The following is an 18,185-nucleotide window of genomic DNA, read 5'->3' as shown; positions in this document are numbered from 1 at the left end:
CAGATAAAACAGGTTATCTGGGGCTGGAGGGTGGGGGTGGGGAGCGCCTCCCGAACAGGACATAAGGGTCAGTACAGACAGAGACGTTCTAAGAACAGATGGTGGTGATGGCTGCACAACACTGACTGTATTTAATAATACCGAATTCTACATTTAAAAATTAGAATGGCAAATTTTATGTGTATTTAACCACAATAAAAAAATATGCAGAATCCAACCAGGCTTACTCCCTGGCCCTCTTGGGCCTGTCTTCCCTCCCTCTCGCAGCCCATCCCAGTCAGACACGGGATCTCACCAGGTCTCACCAAGCTCCGTCTCCCCTGCTGCCACCATGGGGCCGCTGCAGGCCCCGCCCACCCCATTCAAATGCCTCTTGGGGCCAGTTCTGGCAGGCCGCACCCCCAGCTCCCTTTCTCTGCCTTCTTCACTGCTAACGGCTCAAGGCCTGGCCTGCTCCCCCTCTGCTTCTGGCACAATCTCTTTCCAGGTAGCCTGAGCTTTCCCAGTTTGGGTTCCTGCCTGGACACCAGGAACTGCCCAGGCCCAGGCCCCTCTCCAGGCTCTGGCCAGCCTCTCCCACTGCCTGCCAGCACCACCCAGCCCAGCAGCGTCACAGTGCACCTGTGCTTGCTAGAAATGTGCCTCAGGCCCCATTGCACACTCTGGAGTCCACGGAGCCTCCCTAAGGTTAGAATCTGTGGCCTTGAGGGTAACATTAGCTCTTAAGCTCCTACTTTTTTTTTTTTTTTAAAGATTTTATTTATTCATTCCTGAGAGACACAGAGAGAGACACACACACACAGAGAGAGAGAGAGAGAGAGAGAGAGAGAGAAGCAGGCTCCATGCAGGAGCCCAACGTGGGACTCGATCCTGGGACTCCAGGATCACAACCTGGGCTGAAGGCAGCGCTAAACCGCTGCGCCACCGGGGCTGCCCACTCCTACTCTTTTTTGAGGCAAAACTCATCACTTTATTTCTTCTTAAAAAAAAAAAAAAAAAAAAAAAAAGATCCCTACACATTAACTGGGATTCAAACTCACAACCCCAGGATTGAAAGTCGTATGTTCCATAGACTGAGCCACACAGGTGTCTATAAAATTCACCGTTTTAAAGTGTACAGATTCAGCGCTGAGCTCTGGCTTAACCGGTACCATGTTGCCAGCCCTCCCCCTACCGCCATCATCACAGCACTCGGAGATCTTCTGCACACTCTGCCTCCCTGGCTGCCGCCGCCAGTGAGCTGCCCCAGCCCCTACGCTGAGCCCTCCTCCCCTCCCTGCACCCTCCCTGCACTCTCCCTGCACTCGGGATCTCCTCTATCAGTGTGCAAGTGGCTGGCTCTTTGCTACCTTGGCAGACTCGTGGGCTCCTGCACCCCAGTCCGGCTCACCACCGGCCACCACACTGCTAACCCCGTGACCGCCCAATGACAGCCCTGAACTCCAGGACCTCATGGTCTCTGCCTGCTCTGAGCGTCATCTGCTCGTGCCCCTGGACACACTTCCACTTCATCCTCTCTGCTCACCCGATCTCATGGCTCCGAATGCCATCTAGATGCCAACAACTCCCCTGCTTGGCTGTCTCGGGACAAGCAGCTGTACTGAGGCATCCCCAGCGTGGCTCAGGGCTCCCCCTGGCAGTGTTGGGCACCTCAGGCTGAACCTTTAGTTAACACCAGGGCTGCTGCCCTCCTGTCATCTCGCTAGACATGCCTAGTCCATGGCTCTCTAAAGCACACCCCGGCTCAGCTTCTCCCCCTGCTGCGGGCTGGCCCAGGCCCACTGGGTCCACAGCTGCCTCCCAGCTCCTGCCCTTCCAGCTGGAACCACCCTTCACTCAACTTCATCCAGAGTCTCAGCCCTTCCCCCTGCACCCACGAGGCCTCATGATCTGCCCTGACCTGTAACTTCTCTGACTCCTGAGCCCACACCCCAACTCCAGCACACCTGGTCCCACAGGTGCCCCCCCAAGGAGCTCAACGAGGTCAACCCAAATGCCCCCCTTGCCAGCTTTCTGTAGTACTTACTCCTCACACGTGGTATAGCTTACTTGTCTACTATTCATCTCCTCACACTAGACTGTGCAAAGGCAAACATCTGTTTTGCTCATCGCTATACTCCAAGCTGGGGGGACAGTGCCCACCACGCAGTGGGTGCTGGGTGAAGCAACCACTGCTGGAGGGCTGCACCCCTGCCCCCTCTGGAGATGGTGTGTGTCTCAACTGTTGCTACATCGCAACTACAAGGCCTGTCGGCCCCCCTTCGGTGCTCGGTAACGAGACTGAAACCGATGAACAAAGCACCCCAGGGTTGAACGCAGCCTATGGAGCAAGGAAGAGCTTGGCTGGAGAGGCAGCTCAGGAATCTTGGCTTTACCTCCACTCTGAATAAGAATGTCAAACAGGTCATCCATCTGCTGGCTGGAGGAACCATTCTCCTGAGGGACATACAGAAGGAAAAAAAAAAAAAAAAAAAAGGATGAAAATCTAGAACAGGAGGCCTGCAGCCTTGCTTGCACCCCTGAACAGGCAGTCAGACCTGCAGAACCCATGGGCCTGGGCACGGGCTCCCAGAGTTCACTCCTGTCAGGCCAAGCTCTGGCCAGTCTGCCCATAATGCCCCCTCCCCTCCATCCCCGGCCCTGCAAGTCTTCTTCTGCCCCTATCTGCCGGCCGGCTTGGTGGCGGGGGGACACGGTGACAACTGCGGGAACCCAGCCCAGCTGCTGAGGCAGACGCCCACCCTGGCCAGGCCCCAGTCTACCTTCTTCACCTGCTGTCTGGGCTGCTGGCTCACGGCTTCCTCATAGCCAGGCGGCTCCTTCTTCAACAGAGGAGTAGGGGTCCCAAAGAGGGGCTGTGATGGGTGCTCTAGGTCCATCTGGGCTGGTGGGCCAGGGGCTGGAGAACCAGGCTGGGACAAGGGCTGGACAGGAGAACAGGGAGAGAGCCGGTGGTTGGGAGGAGCGAAGCAGCCCCGGGGCCCTGCACAGTCCAGGGGGGCAGGCAGGAGGTGCCCAGGCCAGGACAACCTGCTGCCACACTGGGTTTTCAGAAGCTTGCATGGAAGCCACTGGGAAAGAAGGGACAGGGGACAGGGGAGGCCCTGCCTGACCTGTGACCCTGCAGAGGGTGGGGAGGCATGAGGCGACTGGCTGCCTGGGTTCGGTACAAGCCACGTGGGACAGGGAGGGGCCCTGGTCTCCCATCCTGAGACACCTGGTTCCTATCACTGTCCCCTCCTCCACTCCCGAGCTCTGCAGGGCCCAGAGGCCACACAAAGCCTAAAGCAGCCTCACCTGTGGACCAGGCTGGGTGGAGGGTCTAGGCTGTGAGTGTGGCAGTAACAGGGAGCCAGCTGCCAAGGACGGCTTGGCGGGGGGGCAGTAGGCCTCTCTGTGGAAGGGGCTCAGCCTGGCGGCCCCTGGCCTCTCCCACCCCCAGGGAGCAGAGGTGGGCATGGGCCCTGGCCTGGACTGGGGGGCTGCTCAGGGCCCTCTGCCCAGCTACAGGGACAGGCAGTCCCCAATGGCTCTACCCTCATGGCTGTGGGGTCCTGGGCAGCTCCCTAATCTTTCCAAGTCTTATACCTTGCCTTGGTGACAGGGGATGACAATCCTTCACTTCAGAGGACTGAGTGGAGGTTTTTTTTTTGTTTTTTTTTTTTGAGTGGAGGTTTAAAGGAAGCGAGCACAACCTGCCTAGCCACGGGGGTGCCTGGTAAATGGGCTGTCACCCCCACCCCCCGACACCCAGGTACCTGCTGGGGGCTCCCGCCGGCCAGGCCGGAGCTGTCTGCATTCTTATTGGTCACGGTGAGGACAAGGTGGGTCCCTGTGGAGTCAGTGATGAGGGTGGGAGGTGTGACTCCCTTGATGAGGCCGGGACCCTGTGGACCCAGAAGCAGCTGGGGAGTGGGGGCTGGCTCAGGCTCCGGCAGCACAGCCTCCTGCTTCACCACCACGGCCGGGGGCACCAGGGGACAAGTGTCTGCGTGGTGGGCAGTAGGGGCCCCCAGGCTGGGGCTGAAGGGGTGCCCAGGACCCGGGGGCTGCCGGCTTAGCTGGCAGCTGGAGAAGCTGTTCTCCTGCTTTACTGGGGTGCCAAGGGGGGCGGGGGCCGGCTGCTGGGCCCGCTTCTCTTGCTCCAGCTGCAACCTCAGCCACTCCACAAGCTGCTGTTTCTGGCGCAGCATGCGGGTCAGCTCTTCGATTTGCTTGTCCTTCTCCTGCAGCATCTGGTCCTTGTCGCGCCCCTCTAGCTCGGCCCGCACCTCAGGGCTCAGGCAGCAGGACCCGGCCCGGGGGCCCTCCTCCTTTACAAGGATCTGTAGTGGCGAGGCCTGCAGGGTGAGCTGGGTCAGTGGTGAAGTCACCATCTCACCAAAGGTGTCCCCGGGCGTGGAGTTCTCATCGCCCGTGCTGAGCAGTGAACGCTCCGAGGGGGTGGGAGACACGGGGGGCGTGGAGCCCGTGCTGCCGAATTTTACCACCCCGTTACTGGTCACTGTGGCTACCACCACCTCGGCGGGGGCCAGGCCTGCTGCCACCAGGGCAGGCCCCGTGCTTAGCCGGGCAGCCGGGAAGGCGACCACCACCTCACCAGCCTTGGGCAGGATGGAGGGGGCAGCAGGGCCCTTGGGGGCTCCTGGGGCAGGGCTGACTTGTTCTTGATATGCACGCAGACGCTCGATCAGGTCTGTCTTGGTGCCTGAGACGGGCAGTGACCGCAGCTTTAGCTCCTGCTTCAGCTCAGCCACCTGCAAGGGGGCCGAGAGTCAGGGGGGGCAGGGCAGCAAGGAGGGCAGGCGGGGAGGTAGGGAGGATGAGCTCTGCACGTTAGGCTTCATCGATCTGGGTCCCACTGGTGCTTCAGATCCACGAGCCCCTGACTCTCCCACAGCCCTGGAGGGTGAGATGTGTGTGCCTGAGCCCGGCCTCTTCCCTGTTCCCATCCTCGCCACACAAGTGACCTGGTTAAAATGCTCCTTACCCCGTCTGGGCATGACATGCCCTCAACTGTCCCCACCCCCAGCATGGTACCTAGTGTTTAGTTACTTAAATACTTAATTGAATCAACTGGATTTTACAGATGAGAAAACTGAGCTCACAAAAGTAAAATAACTTCAAGATCACCGCTAGTGAGCAGCAGAGTTAGACGTTAAATCCAGGTCTGATGGACTCTGAAGCCTGTGCTCAGCTACCCACACAAGGGCTGCATCTTGCTGGGGTCTGATCATGACTCAGGAAGGGCCGGTCTGCTTCTGAGAACAAACTCCAGGGAGAGGGAGAATTTGGTCTGTTCCATCTTCTGATTGAAGCAGAAGAAACAGGCCATGCCCCAGACATGATGCACCCTCCAAGGCCCCAGGACACGAGCAGGGTCTGTGTCCCAAGCATGGGCCACTCTTTTCCCCAAGAGACGCAGCAAATTCAGTGGGGCGTTAACAGACAAAGTGGAAGCAGCTGGGGAGGTGAAGGGGACAGCCCCAAGTCTGGATTCTGACTCTACCAGCAGCCAGGTCTCGCCCCTCTGCCCTCAACACCCCCGCTTGCTCATCCTTTTTTTTTTTTTTTATGAGAGAGAGAGAGAGAGGGGCAGAGACACAGGCAGAGGGAGAAGCAGGCTCCCTGCAGGGAGCCTGACATGGGACTCGATCCCAGGACTCCAGGATCACGTCCTGGGCTGAAGGCGGTGCTAAACTACTGAGCCACCTGGGCTGCCCTCCACTTGCTCATCCTTAAGCAGGGGTGATACTCCCTATTTCTCATGCTGCACAGCAAAGGCTCAAGGGAGAAGTTGTATGAAGGGGCTGGCAGGCTCCAAGGCCATGGAGTTCACCGGAATGACCACGATGACGCAGATGTCACAGATGAGCAGGACCAGGCCAGCCTTGGCAGGTTCCAGGGGCCTCTGCTGGAGGAGACCAGCGTCTGGAGCTCTGCTCTGCCTTCCATGGCCGTGCATCTTGCTCTCACTGCTTTCCCTACATCCAAACACTGGGCCAGTCCCCATGGGAGGTCAGGTTGGCAGTGGCCCCAGTGCTCCAATGGGAAGGGGCACCCACCCACCTTCATGTCATCCAGGTTGGCAGGCAGGGCTCCTGGCTTGCCAGTCAGTGAGGTGCTGTTCTGACGTGCCAGCCCACTGGGCCCAGGAGCACTCGAGCTGGAGCCACTACTGGGAGCCGAGAGGCTGCGTATCGGGGGGGCCCCACTGCTTCCTGGGGCCTCACCTGATGGCCTAAAAAGAAAAGGTAGACATGAGCACCCTGCCAGTATCACCCTCAGGGCAGAGATGGGGGTGGGGGTGGGGCAGGAGGATCCAGACCAAAGGGTCCTTAAAGATCTGGGCTTCAGCCACAGCAGGCCTGGCATGGGCTGGACAGGGTGCCTGCGGGGGGACGGGCAGGGTGGTGCCGAGGCGGGCTCCTACTTTGGCGGAGCGGGCAGGATGGTCTGGTAGTTATAGTGCTGCTGCTGCTGCTGGTTGAGGATCTGGAGCTGGAGGAAGAGCTGCTGCTGCTGCAGGATCTTGGCATAGGAGGAGTCCATGGGAGGTGCCCCCTTGTCCTGCTTTTGGTCCGGGGGGATGTACTGGTGATACTTGAGCTTCTTCACCTTTGGCTTCAGCTCCTTGGCTTTCTTGCTGCGCTGCGACTTCTCACTGGCAGACTTGGGTTGGCTTTGCTGAGGGCACAGGATACACAGGGCGCCATCAGGGGGCAGTGCTGGGCTCCTCAGAAAACCCCGTCCTCCACCCTGCCCAGTTCCACGCTCCCGCTGCTGCTTGCTGGGGACGGACCGCACTCCTCTACAAGAGCAGCCTCAACATTGCCCACAGGTTGCCCCACAGGGGTGGGGGCATGGGCTGTGGGGGGCTGTACACAGCCCCTCTTACTTAAGGGAGTCTCTGGCCTGGAGAGAAAATCAACTAAATGCAGATGTTACCATGACCTCCAGTAAAGAGTGAACACGCCAAAGTAAAAACAGCTGGATGATGGAGCTCACACCCTCCACACCAGCGACTTTACAAAGATTGGGTCATACAGACCCACAGCTCAGTGCGCTGGGGGACTGGGGAGCCAGCCCACAAGGGCTGAGGCATTACCCGGAAAAGAGGAAGGGTACACGGATATATTTATACTATTCTTTCAAATTTGTAGTGGTCAAAAGGTAGCACCAGTTGTGCTAACCAGGAGCAGATCTGAGGAAGGATTTTTTTTGGGAAAACTGTGATATCTGTGGCCAACCAGGAACAGACCACAGAAGGGCACTGGGACCCCGGGAGGAGGGGCTCACTGCTTCCCATGGGATGAGGAAGCCACAAAACCTGAAATTTCCTGCCAGCAGCAGGGCCTCAGGGCCTCGCAGAGATGGTGCAAACGGGGAACCCTGGGGGCAGGGGAGCCCCACGGGGAGGTAGCAGCCAGAGGCAGAGCAAGGGAAGGGGAACCTGGAGAGCTCCCAGGCTGTGAGCAGCAGCAGGACGGGGTCCCAGTCAGGGCAGGGTCTGTGTCAGGGGCAGAGGGTCAGACAACAGGAGGAGACAGAGGAGCAGCTGGGGCAGGAAGGAAGGGAATCCGCCCAGCAGGTGCAGGGGCACTGGCGAGGAGAGGCGGCAAGTGGGCAGTCGGGAGCTGAGTCCCAGAGACCCTGGTGGCAGCTCTGTGGGGCAGGAAGGACAGGGCCCTGGCTCTTGGGCCCTGCACTTAATTAACCTCAGTGCCCCGCACAGCGTCTGCACACGGCGGTCCCCAGTGGGCATCTCACAGGTGGTGAGCCTTGCCCCTCAGACAGGTTAGGTCAGGGCCTGCAGGAGGAGAGTAAAACCTGCCCAGGGGCACCTGGCTGGCTCAGCCTTGGTCCTGGAGTTGTAAGTTCAAGCTCCATGTTGGGTGTAGAGATTACTTACAACCTTAAAAAAAGAAAATACCCAAGGTGGCCCCTGTGTGACCTTGGGCCCATCACTTCACTTCTGTTTCATCACTCATGGAACAGGCTACCATGGCCTCAAGGAGTGCCAGTGGACCGGGGGCTGTGCTGGGTGTGCTTTCAGGGGGGACAGTGGACCGGGGGCTATGCTGGCTGTGCTTTCAGGGGAGATGGTGGAAGAAGAGCCAGGAAGACCCAGTCCAGACCCTGGCCCATGGCGCCCCATAAGTGGCAGCTGCGAGCGTGACAGCCAGTGTCCACAGAGAGCACAGGGGGAACTCCCACGTTACCTCAGTGACCTCTGCTGGTCCCTGAGCAGAGGAAGGAGATATGCACCCCACTCCCTGTAGCTGTCCCCCACCAAGAACAAGAACAAAATCACACAGGGTTCAGAGGGCCCCAGGTCAGGGGAGGGAGGGCAGTCTCTGGGGTCTGTACCTTAATGAGTGTCGGGGTGGGCTTGGCTGGGGGGGCTGTGGTTCCATTGGTGAGGCTGGGAGGCAGAGGAGGCGGCTCTGCCAGGAAAAGTGTTTCTCCGGAATCCGAGCCCAATGGGAGTTGAGACACAACCTGAGAGAGAAGGAGGGGGTGAGGACAGCCTCCCTGTCTGGCTGCCCCAGGAGGTGCAGACACACCAGGTGGAGGTGCATCCCAGCCCCACCCTCCCCAGAGGCCGCTGCCGACATCTCCTCCAGCCCCAGCACCGTCGGGGGGCAAATGGTGGGCAAAGATGAGGGGGGGGGTGATTAGAGCAGTCCCCGGGGTGCCAGGCAGAGGGAACTGGAATACAGAGACACAAAGGGCAGGAAACAAGCCACTGAACTCAATGCAGAAGAAGTGGCTGGTTCCAAGTGGATGCGGACAGGCCGGGGAGCCCCAGGGATCTCACTGTGAGGCTGAAACGGGTCCATGGCTGACCTCTCCACCCTCCCCACCACTGGGACTCAAGCAGCCAGCTCCGGAGCTGCTAGGGCAACCCCTACCTCCAATCCTCCAGCTTCCCAGTCCCACCTGGCCCATAAGACCCCACTCTGGGTAGCTCCAGCAAGTCTGGTGCCCTGGGGGAGTGGGAAAACATCCAGAGGGGTAGGCTCACCTGAGTAGGGGATACAGAAGTGGCACTGGGTAGTGGCTCGCTGACTCGGGCTTCCAAGGGTGATGGCACGGAGCCCTGGGATTCATGGCTAGCAGGCTGCTCAGGGGATAAGGCATCACTGCTGTCCTCATCGAAGGAAGAGCTGTCTGCTACTTTCGGATAATTCACCTGGCCCACTGAAAGTCAAAGCTGGTGTGAGACTCTGCCTCCAAGCCCCCACAAATGGGAAGAGGTGCTGTGCTCCCCAGCCTAGGGCTGTGCCAGCAGGTGCCTGCCCCCCCCCCCCCCCCCCCAGTGAGGTGAGAAAGACCAGCTGCTGACCTCCAAAAGAGCTCCAAGAAAAATCATCACGACCCCAAGACAACAGCAGGAAGAGCACAGCTACTACGTTGTCAAAGCGCCCTCTTGCCTGTGACTCTACACCATGTCCAATACTGAGACTCAAGTTCCACTCCCTCCCTGCAGCCTGCAGCCTCCTCCATCTCATCTGGATGTTTCTCTGCTGTTAAAGGCACTTCATGTCCATCCTGTGGTAGCAAAAAACTCTCCTCTTCCCCCAGAGGCCTTGTGGAGCCTGCAATGAAGGCTCAAAGGGACCAACAGCCCAAGAACGCGGCTCCTCCCCTGGGCTGCCTTGACCCTCTGAAGGCAGGGTCAGGCTCAGGGCCTCTGGAAAAGGTGCGCCTGCTCGGACAGGTGAACAAGATTACTGGAAGTATGGTGACTTTCCTTTTAGCGGCCTGCGACCCCCAGAGACCCAAGACCTGGCAGCATCAGCCCCTCAAAGAAAATCCATCCTGCCTGCTCCAAGTGGCCTGCCCAGCCACATGGCCAGGGTCCTGGAGGCCTGACCACTTGCGCTCCCAGGGCTGCTGGGGCCAGGCTGGGAGGGAGGAGCAGGAGGGGCACAGCCCTAGGGTGCAAATCCCAGGACACAAAGGGAAGCAAAGACAAGTAGGATATTTCAAAAAAATTCACATCACAACCACCTGCCCTGCATTGCTAGGGGAAGAGGTTCGGCCCCGGTCTGCTGGTCTCACAGGAGGAACCCAGGCAGGGGTCACAGCACAGCGGTGAGCTGTGGGGCGAGCTTGGGGGAATTTGCTGTGCTGGGAAGACCTCGGATAGGGAACAAGAACAAACTAGGAACCCTCTCAGCAGACTCTTCCTCTCCAAGGCCATGACCTGAGGCTCTCTCTCCTCCCCTGGGGCCAGGGAAGGACATACCTGAGCTCGAACCTCCGTCAGCCAGCAGTGCTGATGGGGCCAGTAATGCCCATGGCTGGGCTGCCTCCTGTCCCCCAGCAGGGCTGGCTCATACACTGCCTCTCATCTGTTCTGGCAGCGGCCATGCATGTGGCGCATGCGAGACATGGAGCTCGATTACTGCTGGGTACTTCGGGCCACGGACACATCTAGATTTCTCCCAGCATCTCTTCCTCCCAGCAAGGAGATGTGCCATGGAAGGCAATCACAAGGCACCTGGCACAGGACGGTGGAATCCACGATGGAGGACCTCTGGATCCACCCGAGAGGGCAGTCCAACCAGAGCAAGTGGCTGGCCACACTAGAGAAGCCCAAGACCAGGGTAGGCCAGGGTCCCTGCAGAGTCCACTTCTCTCCCCATTGTGGCCAGGTTCGGGCCAGGTGCAGGCTGTGGAGAGACAGGGTCCCTGCCCTCTAATTTTGGTCCAGTCACCTCTGCTCAAGGGAAACACAGACTCTGAGGAGACGCTCAGGGAAGACTTCTTGGAGGACAGATCTTGACATGAATCTTACAGATCAACTTAGGGTGGCCTGGAGGAGGGGGCTGTGGGTGAGCACAGAGGTGGCAGTGGTGTGCTGAGTGGCCGTGGGGAAGTCAGCGGGAAGTCAGCCTATGTAAGGCCCATCTTTATCAGGGCTCAGGACCACCTTGTCTCCCTCCCCATACTCCCCACACCCAGGGTCAACTCCTTCTCCTCCTCCTCCTCAGAGCTGGCCTGAGTCTCTCCCCATGCCATCCCCCCATCTCCTCCTCTCCTTCCTCTCAGCCACAGACCTGCATTTCTCACAGTCCACTACCTCCCTCTCTCTTTCTTCTCCACTCACTTCTTGAACAAATGGCCTGCACTTGCTGTCAATACTTCCTTCCCACCTACTCGTTCCCCAACCCGCATGATCTGGCTTTTGCTGGCAAATGCTCCTTTCTCTCAGGTCACTAATGGTCATTACCTGCTTACCAAACTAGGCTTCTCCCTGTCCCCAAACAAGCTTTGCTCTGCCACACCTCTAAGCCACTGCCCAAGTGGTCCCCTCTGCCTGGAATGTCCTTGGGGAGGCAGACAGCATGACACACTTGGGGACCACCTTTGTCAAATGGGGAAGGTACAGAAGGACATGTCCTTCTCACTGTACAGCACTGGCATCTGATCAGGAGCCAGACTCAGAAACTGCCTGTTCATAGTCAGTCTTCTCTCATTCTTCAGCCATTCCTTGGGGACAGTGTCATATTTTGTTCATCTTTGTAAGCTGCAGGACTTCACAAAGGGCCTAGCACAAGGCTGACTCTTGCATTTTGGCTGGCAGGAGGGTCCAGAACTGTCCCTGGCCTAAACATAGGCCTGAAATCAGGGGCTACTGTGGAACCTGGTGAGGATTGGGCCACAGAACACTGAGCTGAGGGGGGCTGAAGGCCAGGGCAGCATAGTGAACTAAGAGGGCTGCTGGACCAAACGGCAAAGGGGCTGTTAAGAGCACGCTGGCTGCCTCTTACGCTGTCAAACCACTGTCCACAGCGCAGAGGCCTTGGAAAGCCAAAGTCTCCTGGACCCAGGCCTCATGGCCCAACTTGGCCTGCTCTGAGTCCGTGGTTCGCCCTGGTGACCGGCCCAGAAGATCTAACTCCTTCTAATAGAGGGAGCAGTTGAGCCTCCTCCCCCTGATAGAATGGCTATCTTCCAGGGGCAGGAAGGCACAGCCTTGTACGGAACCAGGTCTTAGGCCCACTGTAGCCAAGAAGACACATCCTCTTGCTGCCAATTACCAAAGTCTAAAGGAATCATGTCCAAACATCTGCCCATGGAACACAAGGTCCTGGCACATCTAGGACTCTCCCCACCTCCAACCTCCTGTCTCAACATCCCCTCTTCTAGCTCCACACCCAGGCTGCTGTTCTCTCCCTCCAGGAGCCTGCAGTGCCTATCTCCCCATGAGTACTTTAATTCTTACTCCTCCTGCAGCCCCAACATCATCTCTCCCAACAACACCCCCCATCAGGACTGGGCTGGGGACTCTCCTCCATGTGCCCAGAGCAGTTGGTGCTCCCTCTGGCACAATTTTTGCCTTTGCCTTGCTGCTGTTTACCTGCCTGTATCTGTTCCGAGGTGTGAGCTCGATAAGGGCGAGGGGCTTGCTCTGCTTTGTAGGGCTATGGTCCTAGCACCTAGCACACCTCTGATCAATCAATATTTGTTAAGTGAAGTATCTGTGCAAAGTGCCAGGCTCCAAGAAGAGATTTCACTAATAAACAGTAAGGAAGAGACTTCTAATTCTTGGCACCTCGATAGGTTCACATACACTAATCCCAACATCTAGCTACCCCGTGAGAGAGGAACAAGCCTCTGAGTGTACAGAGGAGACAGTGGACAGAGGCCCTTCTGTTATATAGTCAGTTATTCTGGCATGATCCCGGAGGCCACTGGCACGGTCCCAAGCTAACACAACCTGTTTCTCAAGCTCTCACCCTCTGCACCTCAGTTCCCCAAGTCAAAGCAGGAAGTTAAGCAGCAAGAAGACCAGAGCCCCTTCCTTCTGCATTTGGCCTGCTGTGGCCACACAGGGTGCCTGGCCCTCCTCACCAATGATGGCTTCTTTCAAGCTGGACTCCACAGGTAGAATGTTCTTCTCAACCAGCTCCATGGGGCCTGGCCTCTGTGCAATCTTCTCATTGAGGTCATCGGCCAGTCTGGCTCTCTTCAGCTTCAGCTGCTTGGCCTGCAGGGAAGGCTCGGCCGAGGTCTCTGCCCATGGGAGAGAATGGAGTGCAGGAGGATGTAGGAATGGACCTGGCTCTACCCTGGGAACTACAGTGCAGCTCTCCTTCCCTCTGAGGAAGGAGAAGCCATCAGGATGCAGAGAGTGTCCCAGGCAGAGAAGAGTGGCCCAGCCTTAAGTTCTACAGGACATAAGAAGGAGCCCCTGACTGTAGAATGTGAGCCCGCCGAACAAAGGTCACCAAACAGGGGGCTACAGAGTAGAAAGTGTAGTAGACAATGGAGCATGCCCTGCCCTCCCTCAAGCTTTCTGGGTTATGAAGATAATTCAGCCCCTGCTCTGGGTCTCGGTGTCTCTGTCTACATGATGTGGGGCTCAGACTGAGGAAGTTCTCTTCCTGGCTCAAAGGTGACTCAAAACTAAAAACAACAACAAAATGTGGAGAGATTCACACTGCTTTCAGCAGCCAAAACCATCCCTTCGGTAGAATGTGGACAGAAGGGTGTGCAGGGGTCAGGTGGAGCACACCTATGATGAGCTTACTTGTGTGTCACAGTTGCTCATGTGAATGCTGAATGAATATGGGAATGAACAGTGAATGAAAACAGAAAATAACTGCACTTTTAGAAAATTCTGGAAAAAGGACTTTCAAACCAAGGGATGACAAGATCTGGGGCCACCACATGGCCAGAGGAGAAGAGGACAAGCCAACCCGAGAGAATGGGGTTGTGCTGCTTTGGGAATTCCCAGAACCAAGGTGGCTATCACAGCGCTGCTGTTTTGCTGTGCTAAGGCTTGACTTACCCACTGTCAACAGAAATGGGAGTGATAAGAAAGAGGGAAGAAGAAATGTGGGTGATGCACAGTGGAAACAGTGAGGGCAAGGAAAGGAACCATTTCCAAACTATAACACACCTTCCAAAATATGCATCCTGACCAGTTCCGATCTCTCCGGCCGGGAACGAATCTTCCGTTTCAGATAGTCCTCTGTCTACAGAAAAAAACACACCAAGAGGATCTCAAATCCAGGACACAAGTTATGGAATCTTTGTAGCCCCCACCCCGACATCTCAGCCAGAAGCCTGCACGGTTCTGAGGCTAGTGGAGGTCTGGGGGGGCTGCATCTACTTCCAACGCACCTGCCTAGGGCAACTCCCCCACCATCAGTCAAGATTATTTGTCTCTCTGAGGCTGAACTACTAATATATTTCTTAAAAATCTATTACTTGTACTATCATAAAAGTAATACATGTTCATCAAAGAAAACTTAGAAAAATAATAATAAAAAATTTTAATCACCCACTGCATTTTGGGATATTTATTTGTAATCATTCTTCCACACAGAAGAGTCTAATTTTGCAGAGTTGTAATCATAGTGAATATAATTTTATATCTTGTTCAAAAACTGGAGCACTGTATGATCTCATGAGCATTTTCCATTCAGTATGAATGGCTGCCAAGAGGAATACTAATTCTGATACATGGTGTCATAGCTGTAGTTCCTTCAGGTCCAATGCCCTCGTTTCTGCATTTCTGAGACTCCAGGTGAACTAAACCACTCACTTACCAGTTTCAACGCCAGCCCCCTGCCTGGCTCTTGTCTTATAAATGCCCAGGTGGCCCCAGAGTCTGTGCTCTTAACCCATGCACCAGAACTTTTCAAACAACAGGTTGAGACCATTGGTAGGTCAAAACCAGCACAGGACAGGATAGGACAAGGAAGACCAGAGTAGAGTAGAAAACTCTAGAAGAAAACTCTAGTAGAAAAAACCAGAGCACACCGCATGTGGGAAAGGAAAGCCCTGGTGCTCGCCAACTGCCTCGGTGCTGACTGGGTAGCTCTGCACCAGCCCTGGGGTAGCATGGAGCTCTCCAGGAGACGGCTCAATCACTCTGCCCCATCTACAGAGGGCAAGGGTCCTGCCGTGGCTGCTGTAGAAGATGGTAGAACAGGTGTGTCAGACACCACAAGACTTCATGGGCAACAGAGCGAAGCATATTTTCTAAGCCACCTGTCATTCTGAACAGTGGTGAAGGACAAGCTAGAATGCAGTGCTACTTAAGGAAATACAACCAAGGTCTGTGTCCTAGCTTTGCCACTTACTAGCTGGACATCTTAATTAACCTCTCTTGGCTGCATCTAAGAAATGAAGAGAAGAACACCTATCTCACAAAAGTTGAGGTGAGGATAAACAAGAGAATGTCACTCTGCATATGGAAGTACTAGTAACCACAGTTCTAATTAGCTACAATTAGCTCCTTGCCTACTTGAGAAGCAGTCCAGGTAATAGCACCAAGTCTTACAACTGGGTTGGGCGCCCGGGCAACGCCACCCCTGCCCCGTTGTCTTCCCCACTCTTCCCAGGAACTACAACAGCGTACTTTGTTACTGTTTTGGGTTCTGGTGTCCATGATCTCATTCTTCCCACTGACTCTAAGAACTGATCATAATTTTCCTTAGAAATTTTTTAAAAATAAAATAAGAAAGATGGTAAGAAAGTCTTAGAGGTAAATATTTCAGTCTCTGAAAGAGCTGTGTGTGTCTTAAGGAGCCCCGCCCTATATGGTCCTCCACTGGGGAGGTTCCCTTTCCTTGTCTTTTATGTGATAGAAAAAAGTAAAGGGGGCGGAGGGGAAGCATGTTCTGGAGACTTCCTCATATCTGCCCACACTGGGCAGCAGAATATCCCCCTGAGGCCCCTGAGGGAACTGAAACCAAGGGGGGACGAGGCAGCAGGCCAGGTGCTGCAGCATGAACTGAGGGCCCAGCTTCTGCATCCATAGCCTCGAGTGGACACTGGCCACTCACGGCACATGGAGACTGGTGACGCTTCCTGCCCCTCGGAATGCTCATCCTGGAGAAACCTGGGCAGTGCAGCCATGGACTTAGAAAACCAGCCCTCAGCAAGCTTTTCCATGGCTGGTGTCTGTGTCCTAACATCTACCAAAGGTTAAATGGAATCAAAGATGAGAAAATACCAGCGATCTCCAAAGCAACAGAGGAGAGGACTGCTGATCATCACATACTCTTAAATGCAGTAAAGGAGAAACTTTGATTACATTTCACATCATGCTGCAAGACGGCTAGGGGAGGGACGGAACAGAAAAAGGCAGCGCTTTGTTTCTGGAACCAAGGTGTGGGTTGGCCCCAGGGCTAGCCCCTTCCACTACCCTGGAAGGAATACACCACCAATACACTGGGCTCTGGAGGCCCTCGGGGAAGAAAAGCCTTACCCTGGCCCGCTCCAAGCTCCTTCTCTGTTCATGAAATGCAGCTGGACTTTTCAAAGCTGTTGGGGAAAAAAAAAATCACAAAAGAATTACTTTTATGAAGCATCATGTGTACAACTACAATTTACAGTGGAGAAGGCATTTTTATTCAAGTTAATTTTAGCAATATTAATCAGTGAAGTGAAGAACACGGCACCTGAGTAAGCACGTATCTTTATGGTTCAGCTATTCCATTAAAATAGTTTTGGTTACTTTTTTCCTAATGTGAACAGTCACTGTCTAAGCTTGGCTCTATAAAGTGCACAAACAATAGAACTTTTTAAAAAAAGATTTTATTTATTCATTTGAGAGAGACAGAGATAGAGCAAGAGAGGGCATGAGCAGGGAGGAGTGGGAGCCCAAAGCGGGGCTCAGTCCCAGGACCCCAGGATCATCACTGAAGGCAGACGCCTAACCTACTAAGCCACTGGAATGGAATGTAACTTAAAGACATATGTCTGCATAGGTGCCATTTCCTTCTTCACTTGAGCTGATATAGCACTCTGCTAAAACCACCTTGAATTTCATCTCTGAGGACTAAAAGAACTTCATGGTGACTGTATGGCTGGCCGGGGGCACACCACCAGCAGCTGACAGAAGGGCTCATTGCTGCCCCTGAAATCCACTACACAGACCACAGATCTCCACTCAGCAGATGATCAAACCAGAACCAAATCTCCTCAAATGTGGCACAATGAAGACAGTTTTTTGTCAAACACTTGTCTATAAAGACAAAGGAGGAGTTGGGAAACCATGAGGGTAAGAGGGGGAAAGGCCTGACTCCCAACAAGTAAGGAACAACAGCAATAAGAGATTACAAGACAAGGTCAGTTTCACTTCTGCTGCTCTGAATTTCAGAACAGCTGTGAAACTGTGTGTGGAGATAACTTTTGCTAGGCTGCTGGCTGTGGTAGGAGCACAGGGCAGAAGCTAAAAGTAGCGAGAGCACAGATATGACCCTATCCTGCCTGGGCTTTTTTGCTTCCTCCCCCATCCCGCTCCTGGGGGCTGGGCCTCAGCAACAACAGTCCCAGAAGAAAGATCTAAATGTCCCAGCAGTACTTATTTAAAAAACAAACATTTCATAAAAATGGATCATTTAAAAAGATCCTTTGAGAGCCCACCCCATCTTCTAACAGCAGGGGGAGCCCTAGATTTAACAAATAATCTCTAAGAAGAACCAGCACAGACAGCCTTCCTCCCCACCTACCAGAGCAATCCCGGCACTGTGCAGGCTAGCCCAGCTCTCAGCTGGGAAGGTCTCGGGCAATTTAGTGGTAAGTGGACAGCTCCTGCATCTGCCTCTCCTGAGTAAAGCTGGTTCAACTCCAGAACCAGTCTCCCAAAGCCCTGATATCCCAGAATCTGGGAATACACGGCTGTGATGGATCACTCTGAGAGCCTATCACACGGATGAGACAGTGAGTACAAAGAATCAAAGCAAAAATTTACAGTGTCTGCCCCACCCCCCACCCAGCTTCCTTTCTGCCTCACTCCTAGGCCTAGCACTCACCACCAGCAGACAAGGTTTCCAACTGGCTGTCAGCCTCCCACCATTAGGACATGCTCCAGCAGGGCATGACTTTCCTTTGTTTCCGAGCATCCCTACTGCCTACAGTACCCAGCACGTAATTCATTCAATGAATCAATGAATATGCTGTAAGAAATGGACACACAAGGTGTACACTAGTGACAGGAAAGTGGAGGGTTCTGTGGTAGAACTCTAAACTTTCTAAACTTTCACCTGAATGGCCAGAATTTTGGTTCTCATCTGGGTTCAAAACTTCATAGAAGTCCTGGATAGAAAAATCAAAGCATTTGTGGTCTTTTCCTGGGTTCAACCGATCACTACTAGTGTGACACAGGGGATTGCTTTCTGGGTTTCATTTTCTTCTTCTGTAGAGTGAGAATG

General features: G+C 54.9%; 1 protein-coding gene across 6 annotated transcripts in view; it reads right to left on the bottom strand.

Annotated features, from left to right (window-relative positions):
• Positions 1-18,185, bottom strand: part of MRTFA (myocardin related transcription factor A) — a 195,563-nt gene that overhangs the window by 2,233 nt on the left and 175,145 nt on the right. For 2 of the 6 annotated variants that reach the window (XM_072741232.1, XM_026017304.2), the window contains 10 exons: positions 16,238-16,293; positions 13,919-13,994; positions 12,868-13,029; positions 9,029-9,204; positions 8,371-8,502; positions 6,434-6,687; positions 6,070-6,241; positions 3,759-4,757; positions 2,772-2,924; positions 2,376-2,436 (listed from right to left, as the gene is read on the bottom strand). In XM_072741232.1, the coding sequence (XP_072597333.1) occupies positions 2,376-2,436; positions 2,772-2,924; positions 3,759-4,757; positions 6,070-6,241; positions 6,434-6,687; positions 8,371-8,502; positions 9,029-9,204; positions 12,868-13,029; positions 13,919-13,994; positions 16,238-16,293 (2,241 nt within the window). Of the gene's footprint in view, positions 1-2,375; positions 2,437-2,762; positions 2,925-3,758; positions 4,758-6,069; positions 6,242-6,433; positions 6,688-8,370; positions 8,503-9,028; positions 9,205-9,349; positions 10,511-12,867; positions 13,030-13,918; positions 13,995-16,237; positions 16,294-18,185 lie in introns of those variants that run through there. The other 4 variants (XM_026017305.2, XM_026017303.2, XM_072741233.1 and 1 more) reach the window with 3 other exon arrangements.

Source organism: Vulpes vulpes, chromosome 16 (assembly GCF_048418805.1).
Source record: "Vulpes vulpes isolate BD-2025 chromosome 16, VulVul3, whole genome shotgun sequence".
Lineage (NCBI taxonomy): Eukaryota > Metazoa > Chordata > Mammalia > Carnivora > Canidae > Vulpes > Vulpes vulpes.
Note: the sequence above shows the minus strand (reverse complement) of the source record. Positions and strands in the feature narration are given on the sequence as shown.